The sequence below is a fragment of the Copadichromis virginalis genome, linkage group LG5 (assembly GCF_057382275.1).
Source record: "Copadichromis virginalis isolate Kocher_CV1m ecotype Utaka linkage group LG5, C_Virginalis_male_GT1.1, whole genome shotgun sequence".
Classification (NCBI taxonomy): domain Eukaryota; kingdom Metazoa; phylum Chordata; class Actinopteri; order Cichliformes; family Cichlidae; genus Copadichromis; species Copadichromis virginalis.
This window is the reverse complement of record NC_140622.1, coordinates 12,890,850-12,912,768: the sequence shown is the minus strand read 5'-3', so window position 1 is coordinate 12,912,768 and position 21,919 is coordinate 12,890,850. Positions and strand designations below refer to the sequence as shown.

The 21,919-nt window shown below is 40.7% G+C and overlaps 1 protein-coding gene and 1 non-coding gene across 2 annotated transcripts; one reads left to right on the top strand and one right to left on the bottom strand.

Moving 5' to 3' along the window:
• The first annotated feature begins 1,089 nt into the window (after positions 1 to 1,089).
• On the top strand, positions 1,090 to 21,511 carry prkcdb (protein kinase C, delta b). Its single transcript, XM_085456019.1, has 17 exons — positions 1,090 to 1,242; positions 10,132 to 10,262; positions 10,452 to 10,727; positions 14,507 to 14,675; positions 15,418 to 15,449; positions 15,615 to 15,700; positions 16,098 to 16,227; positions 16,357 to 16,457; positions 16,557 to 16,641; positions 17,150 to 17,274; positions 18,055 to 18,228; positions 18,806 to 18,897; positions 19,029 to 19,091; positions 19,254 to 19,392; positions 19,607 to 19,795; positions 19,890 to 20,018; positions 20,177 to 21,511. Exons 2-17 carry the CDS (start codon positions 10,154 to 10,156, stop codon positions 20,333 to 20,335), a joined length of 2,058 nt encoding a protein of 685 aa, XP_085312145.1. The 5' UTR covers positions 1,090 to 1,242; positions 10,132 to 10,153; the 3' UTR covers positions 20,336 to 21,511.
• Positions 12,967 to 13,038, bottom strand: trnae-cuc (transfer RNA glutamic acid (anticodon CUC)). The gene has a single exon. It is a non-coding gene; the product is annotated as a tRNA-Glu (tRNA).
• Positions 21,512 to 21,919: the final 408 nt, after the last annotated feature.

Here is a 21,919-nt window from a genome sequence, read left to right as displayed (position 1 = left end):
TAGTTTTGTTGGGAGATTTTTTTTCTTTCTTTCTTTTTATTACAGCACTGGTGCAGCATGAGGTCATTGGTGAATATAAACAGTTTTCCAGGAAGTAAGAGTAGTGGAAAGAAGTCGTCTTTTCCTGTCACAATCTGAAGAAGTTCTTTTTCTTTTATAAGAGATTTGAGTGTCTGTTTTGACTGATGACCAGCGTGATAAAACTTTCTTTGATATTAAAATCCTATCACACAGTTGAATTTAAATCACTCTAAGCTACATAACATATCCTATAAGTTTATAATAGAGTGATTTAAAACCAACCATATTATAATGTGGTGTCCTGCCCACCCCCTCGCCCCTTAAAAAAATCATAATATCCCTCATCTCTTTTTTAACTGACATGTTTTTCATAAGGATTGAGTGCTGAATAGCTGTTTGGTCTTCTCAGTAATCTGTCATTCAACAGTAGGTATACCAGCATGACACTGCTATACCTATTGTCGTGGCTATAAATAGCCCTTTTGGAGACTTACTGAATTTACCAACCCATTCTCTCTTATAGCAATGCAGTTTTGGTAGGTGGGGCTAATGACTCAACACCACGTGGATCAACAGGCTGTGTAGGCCGAGAGAGAAATGGGATCGTGGAGGTGCTGTGGGAAGACCTGATGTGGAAACGCATGGCTGTTTGACTTGACCTGAGTACTGAGAGCCCACAGTGCCCTAATATCCGGTTCCCTTGATCTACCAAATTCATATTTTTCACATAAAGAGGTTTAATCAGCACCTGTTCAAAAGCTCCCTTGCTTCCGTGTTTGCCTTTCCGCTTTTATCGATACCGTGCGTCAGGTTCAGGTCAAGGTGTCGTTAAATACAAAGCGAATTATGGGAAGACTCAGGCGCTGAGAAAAGCTGGTTTCCCCGTGAGGGAGGTCAGATTTTAAATGTTGCCGGTCCAGTTTTGCAAAGCAACCGCGCTCGGTTTGTAAATGAATATGTGAACACGCCTAAATGGGTTTGTGGCAATCACAGAGTCGCTCGTGCTCGTGTCTCCGGGAATGCACCTGTTTGACGTCACGCAGTCGCCGCGCGCACCGCTAGGAGCCGCGACACACAAAAGCTGGCAGACAAACAGAGAGGGAGAGCCTCGAGTAACAGCAGCGGACTTGAACACTTCCTTAAAACCACTCAACCGTTTAAAGTCGAAGCTCCGGGAAAAGAAAAAAACTTAAAAAAGAAACTTAGAGTCAGGCTAACGAGGTAAGTCGCATTTTTTTTTTATAAAGCAACAAAAACTTAATTGCGTTAAAAAGAAGAAGAAGAAGAAGCTTGAGCTCGGTATTTGACAACACCGAGACAACAGTCCTTCCTCGCTTGCAGTGTAGTGGGAGTCAGGAGTCCCCAGCGTTTGCCTTGGCACGACTCTGGCTGGTGTTTAGTCTCACTTGGTGACTACAAACCTCGATTGTTTAGCCGTAAACTGATGGTTAGGGCTGTGTGGTTTCTAGAAAGAGGAATGCTGCTGTCGCAGAAAGCCTCTCTGTGTGTTTTATCGTGTTTTTGTCACTTAGACCGGGAAACTTTAAGCCATGTATCGTTGCTGCAGGTTCGCGTACTGTGGCAAGAGCTTGAATCAGTGAGCTAGGTAATAACCGGGGAAACAAGCTTATAGGTCCTGCGAGTAACTACTACAATTTGGCACAAAAGTTAACCCGTATAATAGTGAAAATCAGGGACAGGGCGTTTTCTCGTTATATCAAATCCACCTGCCGCAGAAGCTAAAGGGACGGTTTAAATGGGGTACACGCGTAATCTTTAGTATAGGCCTAATTCGTGTGTGTAAAAGTGTCATAAACTCCATATTTTCATAGTTATTATTACCACTGTTTATATGCAAGTGCTGTTAATTATTATTTTAAACGTCATAAAACTGAGTTCTGCAGCTATCATAGTGACATAAGCGGTACAGTACTGGGTGAGTGCTTAGTAGATTTCCATTAAATCGCAGGTTTTTGGTGTGGCTGGACAGAGTGCTGACAGTCTCACCGTCACTACAAACAGCAGCCGTCTGCCGAAGCGGTTTCACTTGTACCGAAGCCGGTGTTGTGCCAAAAAGTGATTGTCTGCCAAAAACTGATTTCCGGTATTTGCCAAAAACTGATTGCTCGTATTTAAACTGCTATAAGTAACTTGTTGGGCTATACTATGTGAAACATATGCCAAATGCATCCCTTATGGATGACATAAAGTCATCTTGAGCCACAAACAACATTCGTGTAACAAGGTAGAAGCCGCAATCAGTTTTTGGCAGTGACTTTTATATAATCTTTATTTTTGCAGTTAAAAACAATCTCATTAACATTAAAATGTATTTTGTAAGAGTAAGTTGGCCAAGAGCACAGCAGAAATGTCAGAAAATATTACAATAGTTCTGTAAAAATATTTTAAGTGGGGATAAAGGACCGGATTGGTTATAATGTAAGTACAATAACACAGAGTTGTGAAGATACTTGAAAAACGGATAATTTTTAAATTCTCTATATAACCCCTTTGTAAACCCTGTTCACCGAAGTCTATTTACGAACATACGTAAAGATATTACACATTAAAAAATACACAGAAAGACTGGAAATCAGTTTTTGGCAGACAATCAGTTTTTGGCACAACACCGGATTGTATTGTTCAGCTGAGGCTAAAGTCCACCAGCTCGAAATATCAAAGGTCCTCCCTCACGTTAGGCGGCTGTCATTGCTGTTAGTCATCCTGCGGTAATGTAACTTCTTTCTTGTTGCCAGAATCACATGTGGCTTTGACATGACAGCACAACCCAGAGTACATATGATGGCTCACTTTGGTTTGTGGGGATGTGTCTGTGTGAGGATTACCCTTCGTTCCTGCGGCTGTAAAAACTCGGCCTTCTCAGTAGGAAATGGTTAACACAACTTCTTATCTGACCGGCAACACTAAACCCATTATCCCATGTTGAAATATTCCATCCATTGCTTGCAAAAGTCTTGTGTCACTCACTGCAAAACAAGCCTCTTGTGTTGCGGAGGCTGCAGGTAACATTATCTGACTGCATCTGCCTGCAGTTACTGGTTTGTCAATATTGGCTTGTGGCATCATGAGCTGCTTGGAGGACGCGGTTGGGACATCTGCTCAGTGAGGAACAGCACTGATCCCGCCAATTGCACGAAACTCACAAACATTACAGATTCACGTAAGCCTTACAATGTGCAGGGCGTATTCATTGTGTATGAATAACTAAAACATTGTTTAAAGACAGTACCTAAGAGCTGGTTACATTTAAACAGCTTAAACCTTTTAATTACCAACCCAGCTATGTTTGAGAATTAACTAGAGAAATACTAAAGACAAATCATTATTCTTTATTTCTCCAATTTAAATAATATGGCACACTTGGAAAGTGTGTTCTGATTAGTGTGTCCCATCACACTCACATATGATGTGGACCTTTGTAATAGGACACATGCAGTTTTTCCCCCCCACACAAGTAAACAATGAAAGAGCAAGAATCGCGGGCATTGGGCTCAAATTTTGCTAATTCATCTGTGGGTGATGATAGTTTGGCTCATTACTTGCCCTTGGCCTTGTCCCTCTTGTCTCTCACACACACATCACAATCCTGCTTGGCTCCCCTTGCTCTGATGCTATTTTGCTCAACTTAACTAAGGTTTTGTAAACTGTGAGAGGGGCAGAAATGGACACCGCTTTTAATGCATGTGGAGAGAGGACTCTCACACACGTATGCAGACAGGGGCAGGATTCTGTCCTCGCTGTGGTAGCAGGTTTGAAACTGTGCCAAAGAGCTCAGTGTTCTTCTTAAATAACAAAAAGCCCCCCTCCCATTTAACAGTTGCACTAAAATTTCAAGTTCAAGTGTACTGTTCCTCAAGCATTTAATACCAGCTTGTACTGGTTTGATTGACGCAGTTCCCAGATCCAGAATGATCAGAGGCATGGGTGCTTCACTGTAGCGATTTGTGTCTCTGACCTTGCAGCGGTAACATCAGTTCATCTCTCCAAATCTTTCTCACTTTTCTCCCCTGTCCTAATTTAACCATATTGGTGGTGCATGTGTGTCTTATGAGTTCGTGATAGAGGGGAAAGTCGGGCAGAATTTAACATCGCAGTATAACTTCTCTGTTAGTATTACCTGTGTGTGTGAGAGAGAGAGACAGTGTTTGGGAAAGGGGTGTTAGCTATTAACCCAGGTTAGTGAAAGAAAGGAAGGCTTTGATTTTTCTTCAAGCCACACTCTGCTGAAATTCATTAAAGGCCCCTTTGTTCAAGGTTATTAGTATGTGCTTATGCGAGCACACTTGTGTGCTTTCCAGAAGGTAATGCAGTAATAATGCACACCACCGTGCCTCAATGAAAGACTTGTGGATTTAAGTGAGGTATGTGGAATTGATGAAGTTTTCTGTCAAAACTGAGGTTGAGAAAGGAAATCAAGCAATTGATTAGGTTCAGAGGTTTACCTATGTCATGTAATGTTATTACCTCCACCAAGGAAGGTCTTGGTTTTGGTTCTGCCTGTCCCTTTATATTTGTATCAACCACTCACCTTTCCTCAGCTGCAGATTTTGAAACTTTGCGCTACTAGTCCTGCCTAGTTTTTTGGCATACCGTTGTTTTGATGTACCGTGGCATTCATTTGTAACTAGTTGCTAAATTTGTACGTGGACAGTAAGCTGTCAATACTGCCATCATAATGAATGACCAAAAGTCAGCAATCCCTGTCTGACTCTCCTGAAAGTTTACTCAGTTTATCCACAGAAAATGCTGCATGGTTTTCTTTGTGCATGCAGGATGCAGAGCTGGATCTACAATTTGACTTTAAACGTCTGACGGGTTGTAATTTAAACAGAAAATAGGAATTAGTTTTTGCTGAGCAGTTCAAAGTTTCCTGCTCTTAAATCAAATGTGGTGTAGGAGCTAGGAACAGCACTTTTCCATGATCACAGTTTGACTTCCAGTGTGGAGAGAGTTTTTTCTCTTTCTCTTTCAGCCAGCATTAAGTGCCATTTTGTGATTAATAATGGATGTTTACATACACAGCCACACACATATGCACACACCAGGTTATTTGCTCTAGGACTGACTCTGACTATGAAGTTAGCGGCTCATAATAATTTGTGTTTGTTCAGCTCTCACTGGCTCGACCAACTCCATTAGCAAGACTGTTCTGGGTCTGTCCGTAGTCTTATTCATACATGATCTCTGGAAAATGTTAGGAATCGGGTCACGCATTGAGTGTAAATGATAATGAATAAACACAACAGGAGATCGTTCACATCAGCCACATTCTCACGACTGGACATATGCCATTTGGTTTAGGATATTTAATGTCTCGCCTGGCTGCTTAGGACATTAGTGTTCAACCATACAGCTTTGCTGGGTAATGCCTAGAGAAGTTCAGGTCTGCAGTGCATGTGTGCAGATTGCATTCCCATTCAGTCTTGCATCCCCCTCTCTTTTCTCTTTCAGTGCATGTTGTGCATTGAAGTAATAAGGACACAAGAACCAAAGTTTCTCACAGGGCAGATTTTCTTCCATTTCATTTTTTTTTTTTTTTTAACGCTGTGGTCAATTTCCCAATAATTCTAACTGAATATGTTGCATGCAGTATGGGAACATGCCAAATCTACTTCATGTAAGCATCATCTGCCCTGAAATAGAACCAGCAACTAAACCTGACGTCCTCTCACTGTGGTTTTAGTGATATTACCTGTCAGCTGTTTGAGTTATCTTCATTAATGTTGGGATTCTTTTGAGATGCACTGGCTGACTGATCATTTCCATTTCTGTTGCCTGCATCCACACTCTTCACTGGTTTGTATATAGAATCCTGTTAGACTAGTTTTCATTACTCTGGGTCATCTTTTGGCACAAAGGCAGACAAAGTGTCTGCGAGAAACAGCCACATTTTAGTTTAGTTTTTATTTTTAAGTAAGCAAACGCATGACGTATGAAACTCAAAGGCATACTGAATATACTGCAGATGCATTTTCAGCATTTCTTACACATCAATCTTGTATCTCAGCTGTCAGTGGTTGTTAATGATGACTCAACTCTAAATTAGTCTCAGTAAACAGTGACAGTGAGCAGGCCTGCACAGTGCAGAACCATGAAACCAAAGCAGCATGAAGGAAACTGAAGAATGAAATAATTTTCGGTCAAAGGTCAAGGTCAAGGTCACGGGTTATCTCCCATCCTTCCCAGTCTCGTTAACATGATGTAAATCTGGAATGTATTGAGGAAGTTTCTTAACATATGCCTAAAATCTCGTTGTTTTCCGTGATGAACTGATTAGAACCTGGAGGTCAGAGGTCATTGTCATCGTGATCTCACAGGAGATGTGGTCTTCTTCTTTTTTCTTTTTCTTTTCTGAGCTCAAACTCAAGAAATCATGATCGAAATATTGCGCTGTACATAGGATACTGTGCTGCTGGGTTAAAATGTTATTCTTCAGTTCACTTCTTCTCCTTTAACTGTTGTCTACTCCCACGTCTAAGATATGTCCTCACAGATTTGTTTTCTTGGCTGAGCATAAAAGCACTTAAAACAAATTGTTCCAGATCCCTGTTTTCTGTATAAGTCTGTGCAGATGTAGATGTCAGCTGCAAATTGACTTGTTGGCAGCGTCGTACAACCAAGAGCCAGTAATTCTAGTTCTCCACCTGTGCTTTTCCGCCTGTGACATGTTCAAACATCTTCTGTGGAAATAAAAAAAGCCCTCAGTATGTAAGCAGAGAATACTGGTGTATTTAAATCTGCGCAGATCTTTTGTTTTGTGGACATTGTGATGTGTCAGTGGCGATAAGGTGATGTAATGTCAGCATTAACAATGGTTACATTCCATTTAAGTGATGTACTTCAGGGTCTTTACCGTAGCCATGCCGGCTTACAGGGTTATTTTTGGATCGCTTCAGCTGAGTCATGTTTATTTATGTTAGTTACACCTGCCCATTTTTCACCCATTTGAAATTCAAAAGTACCGTAAGTGTGGAAAGTCTTCTAAAGTAAAACATAAAAACTTACACAGCTGTTTTGGGATCATCCCATTCCCATACTGTATATATGTATATATAAAATATGGGCATAAAGTGCACTCAAAGTATCTCGAGAGTTCCAATTTTCTAGCATTTGCACAGAGACTTTAAAATTAAACTGTGTCTGTGGCAACAATTAAAATGGTCTTTAAATTAACATCTCAAGAGAATTTTTATCGACTACCAAATGAAGTGCCTTTGGCTTCTTGCAGTCAGTGATTGTCTGAAGTCTACAACCTTTAGATATCAACAGACCCTTATTGATGCTAGAGGCTCTAATTGCCTTTTATTCGTCCAGCATGCTCATGCTTTGTCCGAGGGGTTGGAGCCAACTGGGCTAAGATCAGGTCACTAACTTGACTAAATTAAACTCTCTTCCCATTTAAAAAATTAGTTGGCTGGCTTTTCGAGCCTGCTAAAATATTCTAATATTGAGAGACAGTTTATATTAGTCTACAAGTTCTAAACTGCTAACCTTATGTGGACAACATCACATGCTGTTTGTTTTTTGTTTGTTTGTTTTTTTAAACAAACAAATCTTCCTTGTAATTATGTAGCAAGAGGGAACAAGGATTTAAAGCAATGCCAGTAATATCTTAGACCATATTTCTGATTCTTGTATGTTGTCCAACTTTTGTTTATTTCTCAAATTACCCGTCTTTGTTCCGACCTGCACAATTAAAGGTTACTCCCCAGCCTGCTAGACCGGCTTGATCATTTCTTCGCCATCTCCACAAATTCACTTCATGCCAAACATTTGACTTGTCCGTGGTGCATCGCTGAGCATGAACTAAATGATGGCCTAGCTTTTGTAGGCAGTCACGCACGTCCCTCTCCAGGACTATGTCACGTTAACTCAGTGCACAAAAATAGAATATTTGTTTTATGTCATTTCAAGTAAGGGCTATTGTGCCACTGGTTTTCTTGTACTGTTTAATACCGAAATGTGTGTTTTTTGCTGTTGTGCGTATTACAGGGTTTGCTGTTTCTGTATTTGTTCCTATTAAACACTGACTTTGACATGAATCACCGTGTGTGATTATTGGAAGAGAAATCCTTCCCAATTCCCAAGCCAAGTGGCAGCTAAAGCCCTAGTTACCAGCATCTTTTTGTTCTCTTGTTTTCCTCATACTGGTGATCCTTCTAATTAGTTCTGAAGAGCATTTTGAAGTTAAGAGAGACAGTACAGGTATGCAGCCCAGCCTTACATCTTCTGGCTCTCCAAAAGTACTAAAGACTTATTTAAGAGTAACTTTGTATCTCTTCAAAGACGCACACTGACAGATGTATGTACAGTATCTGTTTCACTGGAGTTTGATTCTATTGTATGAGTCAGTCTAGTGAGGGCGACTCTGGTTTCCCCCTCATGTCCAGTGGCATGTCTGTCAGTGTGTTGTCTGTTTTTTTTTCTTTCTTCCTCTTTCTCTCTCTTGCTCTTTTCCCCTACCCACCCCTTCCCCAGTTGCATATGCTCACTTTTTCCACTTTCTCTGGGGAAACAAGGCCTTCTTTTGCACATAATGTCTGTGCATGTGTACATTGGAAAAAGTGTGTGTAAAGTCCTGATAAAACTGGAAAAGTATATATTCCCAGTAAGTGTTTATGTGTTTTTCTTCCTATTCCTGTATGCCTGCCTGTGTGAGTACATGTATAGGAACTTTCAAATGCTCTCCTCTTGTTTAAGAGCAGTCTTGACCGCAGTCAGAAACAGTCATTTGTTTAGCAATCTTCAGTTCATCGTCTGCCCGATGGTATTATTTCATAACTATATAAACATTTAAGGTGCCCGAGGCTGTGAAAGGGGCATATATGTGCTGGTTACTGAATAATTTCTGTCTGTTGAAGAAGTTGGCAATGAAAGAGCACATTGGAGACGATTTCTGAGACATCACAGTTAGTTATTCATTTCCTCACCCAGACTGTTTGTTTTGGATTTCAAGCCTTGACCTCCAAATCACAAGGCCTGTCTGTGTAGGACATCACTGCCTCCCAGACACTACACATCCCTTTATTATAGTTAAAAAAAACTCTCCTGCTTTCTCTCTCTGAAATTCTGAGTGTCACCCCAGCGAGCACAAGATGTGATCTTACTTCCAGCCTGAGCTCAAAATAGCATCTAGTCTACCTTTTAGCAGGCTGAGCAGCATGCTTATACATACATTAAAAACACATACCAGGTTCTTCAATTGGCACCTCAGAGCATGTTTCATTCAGCAAAGTGAAAGGAACGTGAACACGAACAAACCTTGTCTTCTTATGAGTGACCGATAATGTAGACGCACAAAGGCGGCATGTCATTTCTGTGAATCTCATGTACAGAAAATGAAGTGAGGAATTACTCTTCCACTATGACACAACATCCGAAGAATGGTTTAGCACAAGAAATGGAGTTTTAATAAGTAGATGACTTGTCTTGTTACAACAACAGTTTTAGGAACTTAGGAAATGTAAAATTTAGATGGAAGCATTCATTTTATTAGACTACACTAGATAGAAGTATTAGACAGAAGAGATGAGATTACTGAAAAAGGAGACATGCATTTGTTTGAACATTTTGCTATGCCACTCACCTACAGGCCCCAGAATTTCAGCCAGTAGCGCTAACATGCTGGATAAACACAAGCCCCCCCAATAAAACATTAAAAGCGCTCCAGATTTGTCCGCTCACAAATAGCAGGGCTGTTGTTGGTGTTGACAGTTATGGAGCCTTTTAAAGAATGGTCAGAGCAACAGATGGTAACATCTGCTGAAAAGAATTCACAACAGGGTTGAAATTATATATTTGTTTTGAAAAATGTTCTCTCGCTGTCTGCCTCTCTAGAGTACAGTTTAGGATTGACATTCTGTTCCTTCTTCCCTCGTTACTGGCAGGTAGTTTCCAAACTTATGTGTGAAGTAGAAAACCACTACTTCCTCTGCAGGATGCTGCTAGCCGCTGTTACCCTCTTCCTTCTTGTTTTACGCACAGAACTTGAGCAATGTGTGAGTGTGTGTGAGAGCAAGAGACAAAGATCTCTCTCTAGAAAGTCTAGACAGAGTGGCTTAAATCACAGTCTTTTTTTTTCGCCCCCAGGAGCCTTTGGTGAGTGGTCACCATGCCACCCTTCCTGCGTATCACCCTCAGTAATTACGATGTGGGCGCGCTGTCTCCTCTTTCTGATGCTCCCATCTGTGCCATCAGGATAAAAGAGTCTATCGACACAGGTATGTACAGTTGTGCTTGTGCAAGAAGTGCAACAGTTGACAAAGAGACCTTACAACATCAGTTTGACTGTCACTATCTACTGCCCTCAAAAGTCCACAAGGAAACTGATTCTCAACAAACATCTTTGAGCTATAACCACTCCTTAATGCAGCGATGATGATGATGATGATGTCATTGTTCTTTTACAGAGAGAGGGAAGACCCTGGTTCAGAGGAAGCCCACCATGTACCCCCCCTGGAAGTCCAATTTTGATGCTCATATCAAGGAGGGGCGTGTCCTAGAAGTTGTTCTTATGCAGAGTAATGAGGAGCCATTGGCCAAGGCCACAATGGGCGTGTCTGTGCTGGCAGAGCGCTGCAAATCCAAGTCTAGAGGCAGCGGACGTGCTGAGTTCTGGGTGGACCTGCAGCCTTCTGGGAAGATTCAGATGGCTGTGCAGTTTTTTTTGGAGGATGGTGATGCAGGTAATGTGATTCAAGTTTAGTTTACAATCACTAGTTTTCTATTCTTCTTGGGGGAGAAAAAACATGCAAGGTCTTTTGATCATTATCAGTGGATTTGTGGAAACATAAACATGTGACCAAACAGGTGTCACCTTCAGATTCAGATAGTGATATTGGTGCATGGAAACATGTGACATCGCCTTTACGCCAGTTGAGTCCAGCCCATTTCAGGCATGATTATAAAGCACATAGAGTTCTACATGCTGTTGTCTAATGTGAAATGGCTGGAAATGGATCCAACTTGATCAAAGTGTCTGTTACTTGAAGTAGGTTTACATTTAAAAAATATATATTACAGGTTGTAGAAAACAGTTTTTAATTCAAAATATTTTTATTGAGTATTTCTGGATATAGTTTACAAAGGAAAAAAAGAAGACGGAAAACACAAACTGTTTAAAATGAATGAATACAAAACAGAACTTCTCATGTTGGAACATTGTTTTCCTCTCCTATTATTTACCAAACAAGCAGAAACCCAGAAGAAAAACAAAAAGAGAGAAAACAAAAACAAGAAAATCCCCCAACAAAATAAAAGCCACAACCCGGGAGGGATTATGATATTAACTAACCCTTTCCATAAGAACCACACAGAAGTTAGCTACGATATCGCTGAGCTTCACGTTCCCGTTAACACAGACAAACATCAGATCAGATCAGCAAATCCGTTACTCAGCTGGAACATCCTTAAGTTGAAGTTTAGAGAAGTTTTCCAGAAAGACACCCCAAATTTTATCATATGTGCCCTTTTGGTTCTGGATGGAGCAGTGGATCTTTTCCAGACTGAGACATGACATGAGATCAGCAAGCCACTGAACATGGGAGGGCGGGGCAGCAGCCTTCCACCTCATCAAAATGGCACTCCTAGCCAGGAGGGAACCAAAAGACAGCACCCTACGCTTTGCTCTGGGAATATACTTATCATCCTCTCCCGCTGTACCAAAGAGAGCAAGTAGGGGGTTGAGAGCTAGTTTCAGGCCGGTAGCCTTGTTCAAAGTGCAGGAAACCTCCTCCCAAAGATTTTGCTAGGCCAGGGCAGGTCCAAAACATGTGGAATTGTAACAGGGAACGACGGGTGCAGAGTGATGTAGAGTTTACCAGAGAAAGGACTGAGTCCCAGACGTCATGTGACATAGATATGTTTAACTGCTTCTCCCATGTGGACTTGAGGCCCACAACGGGAGCTGGTGTTACACTGCACAGTTTATTATAAAGACATTACAGCTTTGCCTGATAGTTGCAAATTAAGGAGCTTGTCCAGTAAGTTAGCAGCTGAAGCTTCTGGAAAATTGAAGAGGTGGGATTGCAAAAAATGTCTCAGTTGTAAGTATCTAAAAAAAGTGCGTTTTGGGAAGACTGTATTTTTTTGACAGCTGGTCAAATGATGCTAGTTTATTGTGTATAAAGAGATCTTTAAAGCAAATAATACCTGCTCTAAACCAAACCTGGAACAAGTTGTCCAAAGTTGGGGGGAAGAATAGGTGGTTTGAAAGGATGGGGCTTTGAAGTGAAAAATTATTATTAATATTAATATTATTATTGCCGAATTATCTGATTAGATCCAAAGTTGTCAATGAATAAAGGAAGAGAAGAACCCAGGAAGGAGGCAAGACAAATACCATGAGTTGAGTCTGATTCCAGTGCCAGCCAGCTGGTGGGGCCCACACCCTCCCCAGACTGTAACCAGTAGGTCAGAGATCGAATATTGGCAGCCCAATAGTAAAAGTGGAAGTTGGGGAGTGCCACCTTCAATCTTAGGTTTCTGTAAATGCACCTTAGCTACTCGACGTCATTTACCCTTCCAAATATAAGAGGAGATTATAGAATCTAGAGTTGTAAGGAAAGACTTGGGGATGAAGACTGGTGAAGATTGAAATAAGTATAAGAATTTAGGAAGGATATTCATTTTAATTGAATTAATTCGTCCGACCAGAGTTGTGTTCAGGGGCGACCACTGTTGAAGGCTTTGTTTGACATTCTTCAATAGCGTAAAAAAGGTGGCTTTGAGAAGTTGTTTATACTTTCTTGTAATTGTAATACCCAGGTAGGCGAACTGCTCTTTGACCACTTTAAAGGGGAAACCCGACAAATCTATTGGAACCGCGTCTTCATTTAATAGATAAAGTTTGCTCTTGGACAGATTTAATTTATAACCTGAGACTTGACTGAAACGCGCGAGTAGTGACAATATATGAAAAGAGTTTTCCCTGACCGGGAATCGAACCCGGGCCGCGGCGGTGAGAGCGCCGAATCCTAACCACTAGACCACCAGGGAGATGTGCGCTCAGTGAAAGTTGAGATCTTTTCCGGCAACAGTCACCCACGTCCCTCACCACCATTTTCCCATCTGTCTACTCTGTTTGCTATACATCACCCTCTACTGGTAGAAAGGCTTCATTTTTCCTTATTTTTCTACAACCAGCCACAGATTACATGTGTTTATGAGGTTTGTGGAGCAGCCACGCTTCTAAAGTGCCTTGAAATAATCTGTCTGCCTCAGGCTGTTGATGATTAATCTGCATGCTGGTTTCACACCTCACACTGGTCTGGTCAGCTGACTAGGTGTGCCATGAAACCATTGCAGAATAAAACTAATCCTCTGGTGTCATTACAAATTTAGCCTGTGGCTTGGGCTGCAGTTCAGCTATTTCTGACAAGGACTGTAAATGTTTGTTTTTCTTAATACACCGCACTAGTGAGTTTACTAAGAACTGGGGTAAACAAACACCTACACTGTATTAATTGTTTTTGTTGATGTCTGTGGCCTAAATTAAAATGAAAAAACACTGCAGCATTGTCAGTCTGTGAAGCCCATTAAAGTACATTCTTAATAATAATAATAATATTAATAATAGCAGAGCATTAGCTGGCTTCATGCTGCATTTAGGGTACCAAGTTGGTCCGGATGGCAAGGCCAGCCCGCATAGTCACTGTTAACACAACAAACATTTCGTGGTATTTCCAAACTGCGTTCTGTGTAATGAGAGTTTCAGTGTGGGAGTGGCACAGTCTGGGTTTGCTGTTACTGGGTCATGAAAACTCCATACTCTGCATCTTGTCTCCTTCCAACACCCTCTGTAAGTTTCCTGAAAAGCAGCCCGGAGTATTTTTAGGCACGTGTGAACAGTCATCAGCAGTATCTGCCCCCTCTGTCATTCTCTTTTCCTCTCACTCGCTCCCACTTTCTTGGCTCAACTTACCAAAGTGCTGTCCAAACAAACATCTGTCAGTAGACTGGCAGATAAGAAAAAAGTTTGTCCCTCACCTCATCACTCTTCCCACTTTCCCCCCGTCTGTTCTGTTGTCTTTAAGGCGGCTTCTTTTTTTGAATTGTCCCAAAATGCCACCTCCCATCCACCCACATACCCCCCTTGTCTCTTCCATAGTTTCTGTTATGTCTTTGTTTACCACTCTCACGCCTCTTTCGCTGTCTTCTCTGATTGACTTTTGACCCCCACCCATTTGATTTGCATCAGTTAGAGCAGCTAATCCAGGGAGGCATTTTGCAGTGTTTAGCCTCCATTCAGCAGTGGCAGTAGCTCATGTCTCCCCTTTCCTTAGCTCATAAGGTATTCTTAACAAATAGTTTTCTGTTACAGTTGACAGTGATAAAATACACAGCGGCAACATTCAAGGTTTATCAGCCAAACTGTTTGAATTTAGGTAACGTTTGACAGAAATTATGTTTCTAAAATTTAATGGACATGCAATTATTTGATTGTTAACTCTATCTCTCCCCACAGTGGCTGCTAGGCCGACCCTGAAGGCTCCTACTGAAGACGGGTTGATGACCCTGAACAGGAGGAGGGGCGCAGTCAAGCAGCCCAAGATTCTTGTCATCAAGAACCATGAGTTCACGTCCACCTTCTTCCACCAGCCCACCTTCTGCTCTGTCTGTAGAGACTTTCTCTGGTGAGATGCAAAAGTCCCTCTTTGTTAGATGGCAGCTGCCACTATTATTATTAAATCTTAGTTTTTCACTGGTGTATTTTTTTTTTTAAATCTCAGTAGAGTCTCAGAGTGAGGCTATGAATGTTTTTCCTTCCACTTTGTTTGAACGTGACTAATCCAGAGGCAGCTAGTTTGCCTGTCTGTTTGCTTGCTTTTCTGCTTTGCTTTGTGTGTGTGTGCGTGCATGCGTGTTTTATTTCACTGGTACAAGTAGTCCATACTTTCAAATGTCTTTCTTAAAAGATTGGTTATTTTGTTTTGCTTAATGGAGCAGTTTAAGGGAATTAAGGGGGGAAAAACCTGTAAGAGTGCTATTGTGAGAATGAGTCACCTCCTAGGGAAATCCCACAAGGCTGTTATATCAGTGTCAGCAGCACTAATCTGTGAACCAAACTCCTCCTTGTACTCAAACTTCAGTATTATCTATATCTTGTAAAACAGGGAGGAGGAAGTCTGAAGTTTATTGAGTCTGTTGTCTGACGCTGGTATTTTTACACCCATAGTTTCAATCTTATGACCTAAGATGGGAGGAGAATCTAGTTATCTCCACACGATCTAAAGTATATCACTATCATCAGCAGTCCTACAATTAAAATCATCCCGTGTATATTACTCTTTTACAGTATTAGCAGAGAATATTATAATATATTCTCTAAATTGGATATAGCTCAGCCATTTACCTTCTCCCTTTTTCCCCATGCAGGGGGCTCAACAAGCAAGGATACAAATGCAAACGTGAGTGTTTCTTTGACTGTTACCAATTCATGTGCTGTCAGACTTACACATAAACACCTTTCACCTCCAGGAAAAGGGGAACCATCAAAGTTGCAAGTGAATGGACTGCTAATATTTCAGTCTCACAGTTAACACAATATTTATCGATTTATTTATTTCACACAGAATGCAATGCAGCAATCCACAGGAAGTGCAGCGACAAAATCATTGGCAAGTGCACTAGAACAGCGACCAACAGTCGTGAGACTATGGTGAGCGAAGTTGTGTATGGACGAGTACAGTCACTCTGCTGGTTTCTTTTTATCATGGAATTGAGGATGATTTTGTATTTTATCTTGTAGTAATATATCAGTGATACACTATTATGTCAACTAAACAGTCATTTTAACACTGTACTTTTTTTTGTTTGTCTTTACACGACCACATATCTTTGACTCAAATGAATACTGAGCCAAACACATCCACCCAAACCTACAAACATCATCAGTATTGGATTCAGTGTTCAAATCAGTTGAAACGTGTGATTGCTTATTGTCTGTAGAAGTTCTGTGTGACTTTAGCTTAGACAGGCGAAACATATAATCTTGCGTGTTTTAATCATCAGGTACCAGCATTCTCTGGGTTTAATGCTCTTCTATGTGTCTGTAGTTCCAGAAAGAACGTTTCAATATTGACATGCCACATCGCTTTAAAACTTACAACTACAAGAGCCCCACCTTCTGTGACCACTGTGGAAGTCTACTGTGGGGTCTGTACAAGCAGGGCCTTAAATGTGAAGGTAAGTCTGGTGTGTTGAGTTTCTTTGTTTGTTTTGTTGTTGTTTTTTTATTTTCGTTTTTATTAATATATTTTCTCTCTGAATCTTTTCCTTTGCTTGGGCCGTTCCATTGTTGACTCCACTGACCAGACTGTGGCATGAACGTACATAGTGGCTGCACAAGCAAAGTGGGCAATCTTTGTGGAATCAACCAGAAACTACTAGCAGAGGCTTTGTCTCAAGTCTCCCAGGTTTGCACAGTCATTGGGTGAACATTGTATTAAAAAGCTAAGAAAAACTAATTAAAAATATGAAAGAATCTGTTGCCAAACTTCTTTTTTTCTCCATAGAAATCTGTGAAGAAATCTGATGACTCCCCTGCACCAGATATTGGAATCTACCAAGATGTCAGAAATGCAACAGTGGACCCTAGTGGTGAGAAGCTTTCATTGTAGCACTGACTGTAATACAAAGTTTTTCTAAAATGGTGTATCAGCTTTAGGGGACCTATTACTAGACCTGAGTGATGCTTTGTCTGCGGCATGCAGTTTTACCTCCTCTGATTTTAAGGCCAGATGCTGTTTAAAGTCTGAGGTTTGAACAGCAGGTGGGAGAAGCTGCTGTGTCTGAGATGGCCATATTAACAATACACCCTCTAAATAACATAATTAAGAAACAAGAGTAAGAAAACACGGTGTAAAGCAAATCTGAAACTGTAGGTTTTGGATCAAAGCAATTGCTTGCAAATATAATAATGTCATTATCTGAATGCTGGGCATATTTAAAAATGCAGTGTTGAAACAGTCATTCCCAACATCATTCTTTCCTTATTAATTATGTCTTTATTATCAACCTTAAAATGACCTTTTTGCTGTTTCAGTTTGCGTGCATGTTTGTTTACAGGTTTGCATACTCATTTACTTAAAGTTTGCAAATTTTACAGCAGGTGGCAATGGGAAGGGCCCTAGCCCTAGCCCCGCCCCAGCCCCAACTACAGTTTCCCAGGCACGCCTCTCCCTCAACCAGCTAATATTCCACAAGGTTCTGGGAAAAGGCAGCTTTGGCAAGGTATGCTCCATGTTGCTGTCTTTAAATCTTTAAGTCTTTATCATGGACTGTAAGGCACCATAATGTTACTCAGACTTGCATGTGAAAAGAATGTTTGCTTAAGAAAATAAACTCAAAGTAGTCCTTCAATTGTCCACATGGGAATTTTTGCTGATGCTAACCATGAACTATTATGTTGGTAATGGGAGTAAAATATTTTGAAAAAACTGTATACAAAGTAAAAATTCACATGTTTTAGAAGACAAAACCATTAAAAGTAACATTACTAAGGAAAAGTGAAGATGTTTAAATTCAGATGAAGGGAACCTCTGAAAGGAAGAAACCTCTGAAGGGAAAAAAATCTCATGTGCTAATTTTTTTTTTTGTTAATTTAAGTCTATAACTAAAGCACATTTTGATTTACATGGCAGATGTAGTTTATCCCACTTTTGATCTTTAGTCTCGCTTATAAGATCTGTACAACCCCCCGCTGCTTCTGAAATGACTTCCTTCACTCTGCAATGGGAGCATTTGACTGCTTTCAAGCGCAATAACAAGTTGTTCATCTGTCACCACAGATGCCAGACATCATTTAACACACAGAATGATTTACAAGAAAAGGAGAAGGCAAATTTATTTATATCCAGTCCCAGTGTGGGCATTGTGGGCTCTGCATTGAAGTGAAACATCTACACAGAAATGCAAAAACATAGCTCAGTTTGTTTTGTTATACTCTAGTTATGAAGCAGGTGTGATTAACCTGATGATGTTACTGACAGTAATGTGGTTCTGACACCCCAGGTGTTGCTTGCAGAGCTGAAGGGACAGAGCCTGTACTTTGCTGTGAAGGTCCTGAAGAAGGACGTCGTTCTCATGGATGATGATGTGGAGTGCACCATGGTGGAGAAAAGAGTCCTTTCCCTCGCCTGGAACAACCCTTTTCTCACTCATCTCTATGCCACATTCCAGTCAAAAGTAAGTGCACACATGCTAAACACCTCTGCTAGTAAAGTTCATAGAACATGTTCTCTGATGGGGAGTCGTCTAGGCTGCAGCAATAAGAGTCACAGTTCCAAGCTGTCATTAAAGGCTGCATCCTCAACAATTCAATTCTTTCAGTTTGTTTTAAAATAAACACTGTTTTAACAGCGTTTCAGTTCAAAGGAACACACAGCAGTGGTAAAATATTGAATTTATCTGCACAACAGCTACGGGCATAGAAAACAACACCTGTAATGCCTGTAAGTCATTATCTATATTAAATTTAGTGCCATGCAATAGTAGTAAGTAAGTAATAACTGATGAGAGCCAGTCAGGCAGCGAGCCTTGGCATCGATATAATTATTTTAAAAAGTTACTTTTTCTGCCTTTCAAGACTTAATGACCCTGTGTTAATATAAAACTCTTTTAAGGTTTTTGGAACTTCTTAATTGTCAGATTAGTGTGGACTCTCTGCGTACCGAGAAAATGGATTAGTGTGAGCAACTTACCCCGCTCTCCATATCCTCTTTACGTCTGCTGGTTAACTTACAATAATGTATTATTTGCACAGGAGCACCTCTTCTTTGTAATGGAGTACTTGAATGGAGGTGACTTGATGTTTCACATCCAAGACAAGGGACGATTTGATCTCAACAGAGCTACGTGAGTACATGGGGATAGAGTGTTTTAAAAAAGGAAGAAAAGAAAAAAAGCTACAAGTGTTGTATGAGTTATCATTTTCAGCGTCATTGGGTCTTAAATCGTACTAAAACTGTTATTTCCTCAACTTTTAGATTCTATGCTGCTGAGATTATAGTGGGACTGCAATTCCTCCACTCAAAGGGAATTATCTACAGGTAAAATCCCACAGGCTCTCTGTACTACTTCCTGCATTCTCTGCATTCAGTCTGCTACTGCAGCAGAGTAAACTGAAATTTCGTTTTAGATTACATGGCTTCAAACTGAATTTACTGTGACAGTCCTACATTGTTTAAATATCATCCTATATCTGTTTACAGAGACCTGAAGCTGGACAATGTGATGCTGGACAAGGACGGACACATAAAGATAGCAGACTTTGGCATGTGCAAAGAGAATGTCTTTGGAGATGTCAAAGCGAGCACATTCTGTGGGACACCAGATTATATCGCACCGGAGGTTGGTTTGCCCGGCTAAGGGTTCAATACCTTACTTTTCCATCAAAATCTTTCACCTTTTTATAAAAGCCACAATCTGTATGTCATTCAGGTGGCAACCTGAATCGTTTGTTTGCAGTCTCTTTGTAATACTATGTAACAAGAACAGAACACTCCAGACATCACATTTCCTCATTCTTCTTCTATGCTTCTGATCAATTTGTCTCTTATCTCAGATCCTGTGTGGACAGAAGTACACATTCTCAGTGGACTGGTGGTCTTTTGGTGTCCTGGTGTATGAGATGCTAATTGGTCAGTCGCCTTTCCAAGGTGACGATGAGGACGAGCTCTTTGAATCCATCAGGTCGGACATTCCTCACTACCCTCGGTGGATCTCCAAGGAGTCCAAGAGCCTGCTTGACCTGGTAAAAATATAAATGAATAAATTATTAGGCAAACATGCGTATTGTGGAATTATAGTTACATAATGAGATCTATTGTGTTCTGTTATTATTTCAGTTGTTTGAGCGAGATCCCACTCGCAGATTGGGTGTTGTGGGGGACATCCGAGGACACCCATTCTTCAAAAACATTAACTGGACAGCACTGGAGAGGAGACAAGTGGAGCCTCCTTTCAAGCCTAAAGTGGTATGGGCCTAAAATTTTGGTTTTAATTAACATTAGTTCACAGCTATTAATTAGAGCTGTCATTAAATATAATTGCTTGCCTCTAGGATATCAGATACCTCATCTTATTTTTTCTTTTTTACTTTAACCTGACTAAATGCCTAACCTCCCACCAACAGAAATCCCCCAGTGACCACAGCAACTTTGATCGTGAGTTCCTGAATGAGAAGCCGCGTCTCTCCCATGCTGATAAAAACCTCATTGATTCTATGGACCAGGCAGCTTTCGCTGGCTTTTCCTTCATCAACCCCAAACTGGAACCCATAATAACCAAATAAGAAAGTAAAAATGGCATCCTCAGATGGCTCATCACTTCCAGCAGGCTTCTTACCCAATTCCCTTTGTCTTCGTGTGGTGGAGGGCCTGAGCTTGACAATGAAGTTTTCTTTTGTTTTGTTTTTTCAGTTCCCCAAAAGAGGAAAAGATCAAATAAAACCAAGATGTTGTTGGAAGCTAAGTGTAATAATATCTCAGCTATCAAACTTGTACAGGTGTATAAAATAGTGTCTGGAAATTAAGGGAGTTTCATCAGAAACCAGTGTTACCATTATCAGTCTGGGGACAGGTGTGTATAGTAGAATATATTCAATCTTTGGGCACTTTTCTTTCCCTTTTCCACATGATCACACTTTGAATCTGTAAGTATCATTTAGTGTACTGTATCATAAATTTTTATTCACAGACAGAAATGCAGCATCTTTGTTTAGTCATAGAAATTAATACACCTAGCATTGCTTAGTCAAGCCGTGTTTGTGTTTGTGTGAAAGACAGAGTGTGTGTGGTGCATGCATAAGAGCCTGTGGGTGCGTGCAGGTATTTTTGTATGTAAATGGTGCCTCTGTAGCCAGTAACATTAACTGTTGGTGTACGAATTCTCAGCTGGTCCAGGTAAAGGTGCCGTGAATTTAAGTCTAGCTGAAATAAAGTTGTTTTTTGTTTTGTTTTGTTTTGTTTTTAAATGCTAGAATTGACATTTTCCCTCATAGACTGCACTCTTGTTTAGAAACTAGACATGCATTACCCATAGTGTCACATTCACTTTAAAAAAATGCCCATGATACCCACTTTTCTTGTGTTATTTATCCAACACTGGTGTTAAAATTCATTCTTTACCTCAGACTCAACCACAGTGCAAACACTTGTTCCACACATAGCATTATGTTTTTCTTTGGGCTTGCAAAAGATTTCATGAAAGACTTGCAGCAGCCGTTTGGCACCATGCCTGTATGTGCTGAAGGATGTGCTTTTAGGGGGGGGGTGTCACTGTAAGGACAGATCTTTAATATGTCTTATATTACTTGAATGCAGGAATTTTAACATGGAAATAATATTGCTGTATATGGAAGATTAAAATGTATGTTACTATGAGCTTTCTGTAAGTTATGGGTGGACTTATTTTTTACTCTCATCTTTTACATTTGATTCTGAATAAATATACTGTAAACTCCTGAGAAGTCATGCCCTTTCTTCTGCTTTAAATCAATTTTGCATCCCAGTTATTATTGATACAGGTTAAGAAAACGTTTACTTGGTTCACGTGCACCTCTGTACTACTGGCATTATGTTAGGAAAAGACCTGTGGTAATTTACCGCCACCTAGCGATCAGGTGTTTTTATTGCAGCTTAACGTGCCTTAGAAGGGTGAAAAAAAAAAAGGCGAGGAAACGTTCATGCAGCGCGCTCGCCTTTTTATGACCTGTCCTCGTCCTCTGTCCCCCACCCCGCCCCGACGCATTTCGGTGTTTTAAGTCTTAGTGCAGACTGTGGACAAATAGCAAACAAGAGACAGGAAACTGAAAGCTGCACTGGGAGGCAAACGTGTTCAACTTGTTCGGAGATTTGCCTCTCTACGCAAACAGCCT

Excerpts from the sequence above, each read along its gene's own strand:
- prkcdb (XM_085456019.1), top strand. The coding sequence starts at position 10,154 with ATGCCACCCTTCCTGCGTATCACCCTCAGTAATTACGATGTGGGCGCG. Across the intron at positions 14,676-15,417 it reads GTCTGTAGAGACTTTCTCTG|GGGGCTCAACAAGCAAGGAT; the intron begins GTGAGATGCAAA and ends TTCCCCATGCAG. Across the intron at positions 19,796-19,889 it reads CCAAGAGCCTGCTTGACCTG|TTGTTTGAGCGAGATCCCAC; the intron begins GTAAAAATATAA and ends TTATTATTTCAG.